Below are 11,955 nucleotides of genomic sequence, written 5' to 3'. Positions count from 1 at the left end.
TCCTGTTCATCCAGCCTCCACCGCGCGCTACTCCACCGGCTACTGTTCAACCATCCCTCTCCACGGGCTCCTGTTCAACCACCCCTCCATGGTCTACTATTCATCCATCCCTCCATCGTCTACTGTTCATCCAGCCCTCCACGGGGTCATATTCATCGAGCCCCAACCGGCTCGATCGATCGGGGTCCTGTTCATCCACCCCCACCGGGAACTGTTTATCCACCCCCCCCCCGCGCGCAACGCTCACTGTTCATCCAGAGGCAGCATCGATCGACTTCAGCTAGCAGCAATAGCGAAAGGAATCACTCGATCGGGTTCAGTTAACAGCCATGCATCGATCGATCGCTCGGGTTCAGTGACGCGTAGCCTGGTAGTGCAATCGCTCGGGTTCTGTATAGGAGAACGCCTCGCTCGGGTTCAGTTATAGCCCAACGCCTCGCACCCACGCGTGTACGTGTACGAGAGAAACGCGCATCGCTCAGCCCCGACCACCCACCGTAACCAGGAACACCTCGATATTTTCCTCGTCCTTGCTTCTACCACGGTTTTTTCGTCATGGACGGCCCAAAGAATGCCATGCAGCTGCGTCTCCGGCCCGCCCAGGACGAAAAGCCCATTTACTGTCATGATTTTTTGTCATAGAAGTAGGAGCCCACCACATCTATGATGATACTGGATTTTGTCATAATTATCGTCATAGAAGTGTCATAAGTATGACAGAACAAAAATCCGTTCGGCCCAAAATGTCACGGATGTATCTTTTTTTGTAGTGATACCTTGACCACCACGCATGCATCCGCTGGATCAGCCAGAAACTTGCATTTCAAAGTCGGATACATGATCCACTGGTTCCCCTGCTGAACATTGCCAGACATGGACTCCAGCATGCACCACACGAGGGTGGCAACCGCCGGCACGCCCCTGCGGCCATCGGGGAGGACGGGTTTCCTCTCGTCATCCCTGAACGCTGGCACGAGGCCTCTGGCGTGATTGACGAGTGCGGGAACGCTCTTGAACCGCTCGGCGAGCTCCCGACCGATAGCCTTCTTGATTGGGTCGTTGTCGGCCCAGTTGTCGACAGCCCTCATCGGCACACGAGTGATCAGCCACGTCAAAACGTGCTTAGAAAATGGCTCGGTGTTTTTTGCCACAATCAAATTTTCGGTTCAATGCAAAATGTCACGAAACGTAAAGTGGTGGTTTTCAGTCAATCGTGTGGTTCCATTTAACTCCCGCAGAGTTGGTGGTTATTTGTAGGTGGCAACCTGTTACACTAGCCACAAAATGTGATGGTTTTAAGCAATATATACTCATAAAAAAGATGACGTGCTCTAGAGCTCTAGGAGCAAGTAAATGATCTTCACTTGGCATTGCTGATGGATTCTAGTTTTGTTATTTGTATCAACACTAGGCTGGGGTTAATATATAGAATAACAAACAAGAATTCTGAAGGCGGTGAGCATCTACAGAAGCACTAGTCGATCTACAGAAACAAGAATTCAGTGCGATTCAGATTCAGAAAGGCATAGTACTCTGCAGCACAGAGGAATTCTTAGAATTTACAGTATCAGGTCAAACGCGGAAAACAAAGCGTGTGAAAAACCCAACTCCAAGGCAAAATCTCCTGAACAGATCTCAGCAAGCATGCAGAAATCAGTATTAGTGTAAGCTGAATAACTCCTACCTACGCCATGTTATCATCATTCTCGTACACAGAGGCATCACGTCAAGACATGAAACATATAGCACTGCAGAACTTCCAGACCCATGAGCTCTCTCTACCTACTCGATCAAGACTTCAATCAGAGCTCCTTACGTGCAGCTCGCTCACGGACAAGTTGGTGGGAGCAGGCGGGGCCGGACGTGGGAGCCTGGCACTCGGCTTGAAGTAAACCAGTATCAGCGTCAAGTTGTCCACCGGACTGCGGCAAAGGTTCAGAAGCCTATCGCACATGCTAGCAACACTATAGGTCCCCTGTGTTGACGCAACATATTTGTTATGCCTACACCACATCAATTAACAACAGCAAAAAATAAATTGAGTAAAAAAAGACTTACGGATAACTGCCTCACATACTGGACAGCCATCTCACTGGAGATAGGAGTAGTATCCCTAGAGGGGGGGAGGGGGAACAAAAATGCCCAATGTTTTAGCATTAACAGCAATATAAATGATGTATGAAAGCATTTCCCCAGCTGAGCAGAGTACTACCGGCACAAGATATGCTATTCCACAACTTCAAATGATCTTACTGGTGTGAATGTTTCATAAAGTGGTAAGATTGTTAACCAAACTCTTACAAGATAAATAAAGCACACATTTCAAATAACCACTAATTTTAGCAGAGGACGAGGACTCACCAGAATGCACAATTTACTACAAGGAGATACTCAGTATCATGTGTGATATCCTCCTAACAAAAAAGGGTGATTTCCATTATAACACACCCATGAAAACAAGCTTATACTCGACGAATATCTTTAAACAACAAACTTACAATGTGAATGTCCGGAGTGCATGTCACAATATGTCCTGCAGAAGGTGGCTTGAAACGAAAGCTACCTGAAATGCAAGTATGCAAAATGTCAAGTAAATCAAACTAATGCAATTATGGAAACGACCAAAAAGAAATCAGGTAAGCCTATACCAATAGCTCTAGTCCAGGGAAGTATCCCATTTACAAGATCGGCACCACCAACGCTGAGTATTTGCCCTCCAGCATTTTCGATGCTGCTTCTTTCATCCTTATCTTCTGGCGTGTGCTTGGTCGACAAGACAATTGCCTTCAGATTAATTAAAATACGAAGAATTCTTAGATACTCATTGAAAGCATTTCTCATGAGAAAGAGTTGGACAAATAAGTACTAAAAATGTAATAATGAAACCGTCACTATACCTGCCGACCATCATCCCTTGAGAGTACACAACAAGAGTCGCCGACATTCCCAATAATGATCTGGTTTCCTCTAATGAGAACCACGCATGCCGTGCTCCCTTCCACGTATGGAGGTCCCTTCAATATAAGAGCAAACCAAACAGATGAGCAATTCGAACTCATGAAAGAGTTATGTCATACCTAAATTTTGGCAGTATGATAAAACAACCGAGGTGCAATAACCAAGAAGAGCTTAGAATGTGGTATTTAAGTAGAGAACATAACTTCTTCAAACAATTCACATCCTATTACAGCAATTGATCCCTTCCAGTCCATTTATATGAATAACAGCATGCATAGATAGAATCCTAATCAACTTCTTCAAAACCTCAATCTTGTAGAATTACTTCATAATCATGGAAGAAACCAAACCTGGACACGAGGGGGAGTGCTCGGAAAACATAGCAATTTGACACCAACACCAGGAGGATTAGCCAATGTCCTCCAGTCATCATTTTGGTCCATTTGCTCATCCATTCTGCAACAAATTAAGGAGGAACAATGTTACAGATTTCAGTGCCTCATCTAGATTATCCTTATTATATCCATGAATGTTACAAATAAAGAAGGAACAATGTTAGAAATTAAGAAGTAACAATGTTATATATTTCACTGCTTCCAACAAAGGAGAACAGTTATGCAGCCTGAATGTTGACTACATGATTGTTAAATTACCTGGTAAACGCACGCTTCAGTGCCACATCCAAATTATCCTTATAATCTCCATCGTTTACCAGCACTCTATGGAAGTTATTAGCGCAATACAATGCTACATCAGCTCCTGAAACACAAAATGCATAGCTCAATCTGGCATTTTCATAACAAGAATGCAAAACCAATATAATGCACTAGAAGCTTATATCCAAAAGAATGTAATGAACAGGACTAGCTAAATTTCCTTCAATATATATGTAGCACTGGAAAGAAATGGTACACACAACATAGTGAGAATCTTTTATACACACATGACCCTTCCCCTCTATCAGAGAAAAAGAGATGAAAAGGAATGTTCGGATTATTCCTCACAAATCACAACACTTGCTAAAAAAATGAAACTCAAAGACATTACTCAATGCACAATTCAAATCTGGAAACAATGAGTTATGCTACAGATTGAAGATTCAGAATTGTTGTAATAAGGTCAAGAATGAAATCAAACCTCCATGGCCATCATAAACACCAAAGAATGATGTGGAGCTGGAGCCATCTAAGTCAAGGATAGTGCGATGCTGAAAAAGTAAGGGAGAAAACTAAAGTTAGGATTTCAGCACATTACTTCATCACTCACAGCATTTTACTAGATTGGTGCGAAATGGTGCAATACTCACAGCATTTTCAACTTTTGAGTTTGATCCTTTCCTAGATCCCGCAGCATATTCGATTGTGCTATTCTCATGGCTCACGGAAGGACCTTGACCCATGGTGGATTCGCTTTTGCTGAAACAATTATATACTAAAATCTACTCAGCGATCATAAGTATAACCTCATACTTCTCTCTAGTGCATCCATCTAAAAACAATTGTTCATGAAATTCACCACGGATCAAATGCAAGCTCTGCTTGGGGAAAGGGGCGAGGCGAGGAGAAGCCGTTACGGGGTGCACATTGATTGGGCTAAGCAACGCACTAGAAGCAGGTCAAGTGAAATTGCATACTAGTACTCACTAAGAAAATCACCAGAGCTCAACCAATCATTTGCCATATCTGCTTGGTATGAACTAAGAAACGAATACAGCCATGGAGCCACAACCAGTAACTAAGAACTCAAGTAATCTATACATTATAACATATGAATCTCAACATGAGCAGGTGACAGGATTACAAATGGTTTAGAGCAGGAACCAACTAGTACTTGACCAATTAACTTTGTGGAAGCAACTGAATATTGACACCAGCAAGGGGAGATATATCTACATATAATGGGTCAGCAACCAATTTTTCTCATAGACTAAGAAATTAGAAGGATTGGCACCATTAGGAAGCATTAATGAACCATACCAGCAACTAGGAACTCGAGTAAACTATATATTATAGCAAACAAATCTCGACATCAGCAGGTGACTCGGTTAAAAATGCATGGACAGACAGAATCTGCCATCGTAGAAGGAACATCACACAGCACAACTCATACTACAGCAATGTCATAGGCTAAGCAACGCAATAGAAACATGTCAAGTGACATTACATGCCACTTAGTAAGAATATCACCATCCAGAGCACTAAGCAGCAATCAGGCTCCTTGCTGAACCCTCCCCATCCAAATCCCCTTGCTGAACCCTCCCCTTTCTCAAGTACAGGCATTCATAAATCACACGAATAACTAAGAACAGCCGGCTCGCTGATCCACCTCACAACCTTCCCGAGCCCCGAGCCCCCGAAAATTTTCTGATCCCAAATCCGAACATCCACCCTGGAGCGTACGGTACCCAGCAGGAAATGCGTGCCCTCTGCTGCTGCGGGAGGGGGAGGGGGGAGGAGGGGGGGCGTGCTTCTCACCTGGACCAGCGGACGTGCGGAAGCGGGAGGAGCAGCGGATTCCGCGGCGAGGGGGGCGCCGCGCTGAGCTCGTCGGAGAGGAGGGAGGCGGCGGTGCCTGCGGCTGCGACTCCTGCGAGGAACAACGACAGCTCTGGTTGATGAAGCACCAAACCCTAGGCGGGGGAAGGAGTAGGAAGGGAAGGAGGAGGCCGGCGGCTAACCTGCGGAGTGGAGACGCAACCGACGCCGCCGCCGACGACGACGACGACGTCTCCCTCCCCTCCCGCGAAGCCAAGTGAGAGCACCGCGACCTCCGCCTCTGCTGTAGACGAAACGGGACGTGGTTGGGCTCGGCTCGGGTCCCATAGCAGTCTACTGGGCCAGTCTTGGCGGAAAGAGGCCCAGCCCGAGCATCGCAGTGAGCTGGAACAGCCCAAAACAGAGACTGTCTTTTCCGTCGATGAGCATACTATAAGGCCCAGTTCTTTTGAGCAGATTATGAAAAATCTCGGTCTGAAAATTCTTGAGCGCAAAGAACTCGATTTTGTGGTTACATGTCAGACCACTATGGCCGATGATTACATTAGACCAATTGATCCAACTTTTATTGAACCTCACCCAATGCTTACAAAAAAGTTTTTGGCCTTATTTCCGACATGCTATTGGAGCCATAGATGGAGCAGACATTGACCAATGAGTTGGAGCTCCAACACAGGAATAGGAAAGGTTAAACAAGTGAAAATGTTGTGAATTATTATTTATTTTATTTTTTTGCGAGAAAACTTCCAATATATTCATCAACTGTCAAGGTAGTACAAAGAACACCATAAGTAAGATTTACATCCAGGTCAGTAGACCACCTAGCGACGACTACAAGCACTGGAGCGAGCCGAAGGCGCTCTGCCTTCATCGCCCCTCCCTCATCGGAGTCGGGCAAACATTGTTGTAGTAGACAGTCGGAAAGTCGTCGTGCTAGCCCTGATGTGAATTTGTTATGAGGTTCACGTTTGTTGTTCCTGGATGGCTCAGATCTCTTCATCACACACGTGTATGAGCGATGATAGGATGTGGAGTTTTTAAGCTCAAACTCAAATGCTCCTGCATAGATAGTATATTAAAGAAAATAATTTTTTTCTAAAAAAATTATTCTTTTGGCAAACTTTAAAGAATTTTTGGAGTGCATGTGAAAATTCATCACAAAATCACATCGGTGCAAGACGTGGTAAAAGAAATAGGTACTCTGAAAATGTTACTTTCAAACACATTTTTTAGCTCTAACTTCGTTTTGTTTTTTTGCCATGACTTGCTCCAATGTGATTTGATGATCAAATTTTGAATGCACTTCAAACATTTCTTAAAGGCCATAGGAAATAAGAATTCTTTGAAAAAAGTTCTATTTTTTTCGGTTTTACTGTTCATGGCAGGAGCATTTGCTCGAGATTAGAAACATACTTTCAACGATGATATAGTTTGTTATCATCATTTTCCACAACCCCCACAGGTAATCCCTTGTATGTCCATATTGTTATATACAGGATGGTATGTTGTAAATTTCTAGTGTCTTTTGTTGCCCCACTACAGATAAATATTACGATACAAAGGGCGACAATACCATGTATCAGATTTCTAACAACATCCTTCGGTGGGGAGACATGAGACATTCAACCATCGTCATTCTTCTTTGTAAAATATCATCGAAAGAGCATTTGGTGTTCTCAAGACGAAATGACAAATTCTCGGAGGCATACCAGCGTACAAGCAAGAAACCCACAAGATGATTGTCATTGCACGTCCACAATTGGATTCGTGATAGCAAGATACATGATGAGCCTTTTGACAAGTTTAACAATGATGCATATGTGCAACCTCCATTCTTGTTTTACAGGAGCCAACGCTCTACCGTGAGAAGATGATGGTACCATGACCGCAACACGTGAGGCTATTGCTGCCAGTCTCATATATTGAGATTATTCATGTTATATTTAGTTCATCCACTTTTGTAACACACAATACTTTAAAACCATTATAATTCTAATATTTAGCGCTTTATGATATTTGCAAATCACTTTCATGCTCATATTCAATAAGACACTATTCGAAACAACAATATGTTAACCCTTCATCAAATAGTTTCTGTCTAAGGGTCGAACAAATATTTATGCACACACACTCATTCCTCAATCTCAAACTACAATCTCAGGAAAGAACTCGACGACAGATTCTATGGGAAGTAGATTCTGGGAGAAATTTTGCAGAATCCTGCGTGAAAAAAACTGGCCCAAGCCTCATGATCACAGCCTTGCCTTAAAAGGAAAAAGGGAAATGGCGGATAGCACGCTAGGCGACGAGTGCGACTTTATCTCGCTTGAAGCGAGACAGAGTGTCACCTAGCTTGAAGCAACGTGAGAATGGGGCAGCCTAGTAAGACTGATCGTTCATTTCATATTTCATTCGTTTGATTCCTTAGTTCGTTCCTCCATCTCATTTTTCTTTTATTTTTTCCTTTTTTGATATATTTTCAAATAAACATAATATATACATACAAATATATAATTTACCTATATATATTTGAAAAAATACTTAAGATTGAAAAAATGTTTGTGTGGCGTTACAAAAAAGTTGGTGCATTAAAAAAATGTTGATACCATCTAGGGAGAAATTCAAGATATATTAAAAAACATATTTACACATATTCGAACAACAAATGTTCACAAACCTGTGTTTGAAAATATATTATCATGCATTTTAAAAATGTTAAACATGTATAAAAAATGTTTCAAATGTATATGAAAAATATATAAGGTGTGTGGAAAAAAGCAGACATCAAAACATATATATGATAAAATATTCATGTATTTACAAAATTTAAACGTGTTACAAAATATTTAGAACGTATATTAAAAAAAGGACATAAAACCATAAATTTTATAAAATTGTGACCATGTATAAAAAATAATCAAATATTTCAAAAACTTTATATATGTATTAGAAAAGTTCCTGATATATACAAAATGTACATTGTATACAGAAAAATTAGTATATAAGAAGATGCCATGCATGTATTTGAAAAATGCTAAACATGTATAAAAAGTTCCTGGTGTACACAAAAAATGTAGAATGTGTATAAATAAAGTTGACATCACCAACATATGTTTCAAAAGAAATGTTAATAATGTATTTGAACCATTGTTCAATGTGTACACAAAAAATGTTTCATGTATTTGAATATAATGTTAAATGTGTATAAAAATGCTCCCTATTCTATACAAAAGGAAAGAAAAAAATTAAACCAATAAAAAATTAAAAAGGAAACAAAGAGATCAAAAGAGAAAAGGAAAAGGAAACATGTGCACAAGAATGGGAAACAATAAAAACCGAGAAAAAAGAAAGAATGACAAAGAAAATCGATTAAAACCAAGAAAGAACGAAGAAGATATGAAAGAAAAGCAAGAAACAAATGAAAACCAAGAAAGAAACAAAAAAATGCAAAGAAAAACAAAGGAAAGAAAAAACTAGTGAAAACCGATAAAGAAATGAAATAACCTATAAAAACAAAAACAAAAACCTAAAAACAAAGAAAAACAAAAACTGCAGAATGGTCTAAAGAAGTGTTGCTTCGGTCGAAGAGCAGCATTATCAGCTTGCTGGGAGGAAGGGAACTTCATGAATAAAAGGGATTGAGGAACGTAAGTTAAACATCGCTCCTTTGTGGTGGTGAGTGAATGTAACCAAAATTGAATTGAATGTCGGGATGAGAATGAATTAATCAAGTGGAAGGGCAACATAGTGCTATTTGGCAATGGTAGGCGGACACGAAGGAAGTGGCGGCAATAAGAGTCGTAGTGGAGAAAGATGAACTGTGATCGAGTTAGTGCAATGATTAAATGGGCTATTTTCTTATGTTTTTCTCTGGCAGAATCGTTCATTGAAAAGGCACTGCTACTCTTGAAGAAGAAGACCGCTATAGCCCACGTACCAATAAGAGGCTTCGTGCAACCCAGGTGCAAGCTAACCCCCCTCAAAAAAAAAAGGTGCAAGCTAACCAACGTAGGTGGAAGGTTGTGGTACTAACATAACGCACGCGCTTGTGTTTCGTAAATATGGCAGGACGCGCTAATTTGGATGGACAAATAAGATAGTGGGAATGAGTCTCTAGGTACATAGGAATAGAATTTGATGGGCCCATGCATGTTCCTTAGCGAGGATGTTTGCTCGCTGCCCATGAAAAGCTACACTATATTTTTCCTCTTCTAATAATTTTGTAAATGGACTCAAAAAAAATAATTGCAAATCAGTTTAAAAAGGACTATATGTATGGGGAATTCGGCGATGAAAGATCCAGCTTATTGTCCCCTTCCTTACCCAGGTGGTTATAAATATTTTGCACCTTTCCTACTTCATGAGTGAAACATGAGATAATTGCATCTATAGTCCTAGTGGTCGCTGGCGACATCCAACTTGATCTAGAAGGTTGTGAAGTGCTCCAATGCGGTCCCGATACATGAAAATACGTGATCAATACAAACATTTCTGCACTAGTGACAGGATGGGCCCGAGCTCGACCTTTTCATGTCAGGTCTTGCAAAGCGTACCCTGGACTATGCCAGCATTTTTATCTATTGTGTGTGGAATGCCGTAATGACCATGGTGTGCTTCAAGGAACCTCTGTTGTGGTGTATGAAAGAATTCTGGTCCTGAAGGTGTCTAGGTGGTCCCACTCATCAGAACCTCATTGAAATAACGGTCAATAGGCTTTGAACCGACGGAATGCTCCACTTGGGCATTTGTGAGGCTGAGGTGAAGGGAGGAAGAGAAAAGCGAGGAACATTAAGGTGGCGGGGCAAAACTGAGTAGAACTTAGGAACCAAGGGGGCAAAAATATAAACTCCTACATAATAATACCCTATAAACTATTATTATATATTTGTTGGAGTGTATGGTTTGGAAATATCTAGCATGATATTTATACAAAAATGTATATGAACACATTCACATAAATGCAAATATATAATTTATGTTGTGTTCATAAGAAGTTTTTCTTACATCATTCAATTAAATTTAGAAAAACAATTTTTCCATTGTCATACATTTCAATTATTTAAAATTCACACTATTTGTTCTATTTACAAACATTAGCATGTGGCTAATTATGATATATAAATAATAGAAAAATTATACTCGTTAAACTATATTATCATAATGTTGCTTACAAAACTACAATAATGTACAATTTATTTAAATCAGTACAAAAGTTTAGTATAAATATTCATCTATTATCTCTGTGTTGAAAAACTAGTAAGTTAGAAGATGATGCTTAGAATTTCAACACAATAACTTGTAAAATGATCACATATTTTTGTATGCAGGATTCATACAAAATGTTGTAATCTAATAGTTGACACTCGTCCCTCTTTTTAATTACTTTCAACTAAGAATTTTAAATTCTCGGTTTGTTTAGTACAGGAAATTATACAAAAAACAAACTACACAGATGATAAGTCTCTCGGACTCAGAACCTATTAGTCCATTCCACAACGACTTTATTTGAAACAAAATGTATAAAACACTACGCCGCAAACTGCTCTTAATCCTCCAAGTCATGCATAAGAGTAGTGGAGCGAAATCACCACCAAACCACGAACTGTGCGTGCGAGTGGGACAACATCAGCAACGACGCACGAACAATAAAACCCGCTGTAATGGGCTCGAGAGTCAGATTACACGGCATGAACGAACTGATTCTTCGATCGTCGATCACCGCTGCATCAGTAGCAAGGACGCATCGCACCTCAGATTGGACAACGGGGCGGAGGCACGTGAGGCGCCAGCACAAAGCAAAGAAGGGAGCAAAAGCGGGGAGGATGGGAGGGGAGGAGAGGAGAGAAGGGAAGGGAAGAGGATCACCTGCTCACCTTCCCCTGCTTCGCCGCCGCCCCGCTGCTTGGGGCTCCGCTCCGGCCCGCGCCGCTCCGCCGCCGCCGCTTTGCTTGGGGCTCCGCTCCGCTCCGCGGTGCTCTACTTGGGGAAGGGAAGGGGTGAGGAGGAAGCCGTTACGGGGTACCATGCCAATATACGGCTCGGCCCCGCTGGGCTGGCAGATCTGACGGCCCCGACGCGCGCCAGAGATCCAGGGATCATCCGATCCGACTCGACCCGACCAGACCCGCATGGTGGGCACACGTGTGAGACGGTGCCGCTGACTGGGCATCCGCCCGCCGCCGCCGCTCGCTCCCCGGGAGGAGAAGCGGCTTCTCCGCGGCGGCGCCGGTGGTCGGCGGCCACCGCCGCTCGCCTTGCTCCACGCGAGACGGCTCGGGGCCGCTGCATCTTCGGGCTCCACGCGCCGTCAGCTCCGCTTGCCGTCTCTGCTCGCCCTGAACCCGCGCCCGCCGGCGAGCCGCCCGATAGACGGAGCCCCCGACGCACTGCTCCTCATCCACAGCGCCCAGCGGTGGAGGCCGCGGAGACGCCTCAGGATCCCCTGGCCTCCTCCCTCGTAGAGCAGCACCACGGCCGCCGGAACGCTGCTATCTACCACGCG

General features: G+C 42.6%; 1 protein-coding gene across 2 annotated transcripts; it reads right to left on the bottom strand.

The window, feature by feature from the left end:
- Positions 1-1,508: 1,508 nt before the first annotated feature.
- On the bottom strand, positions 1,509-5,725 carry LOC119325428 (probable protein phosphatase 2C 21). 2 transcript variants are annotated; one of them, XM_037599181.1, is made up of 12 exons: positions 5,636-5,725; positions 5,433-5,544; positions 4,265-4,389; positions 4,096-4,165; positions 3,612-3,717; positions 3,309-3,414; positions 2,898-3,014; positions 2,649-2,784; positions 2,499-2,563; positions 2,362-2,414; positions 2,059-2,113; positions 1,509-1,975 (listed from the first exon to the last, which is right to left on the bottom strand). In XM_037599181.1, the coding sequence occupies exons 3-12, from the start codon at positions 4,355-4,357 to the stop codon at positions 1,799-1,801; spliced, it is 978 nt and encodes a 325-aa protein (XP_037455078.1). In that variant the 5' UTR covers positions 4,358-4,389; positions 5,433-5,544; positions 5,636-5,725; the 3' UTR covers positions 1,509-1,798. The 2 variants fall into 2 exon arrangements, with proteins under 2 accessions (XP_037455078.1, XP_037455077.1); XM_037599180.1 differs by having other exon boundaries at positions 4,265-4,373.
- Between the last annotated feature and the right edge of the window lie 6,230 nt (positions 5,726-11,955).

This window comes from Triticum dicoccoides, chromosome 6B (assembly GCF_002162155.2).
Source record: "Triticum dicoccoides isolate Atlit2015 ecotype Zavitan chromosome 6B, WEW_v2.0, whole genome shotgun sequence".
NCBI lineage: Eukaryota > Viridiplantae > Streptophyta > Magnoliopsida > Poales > Poaceae > Triticum > Triticum dicoccoides.
This window is presented reverse-complemented; position numbering and strand designations above follow the sequence as displayed.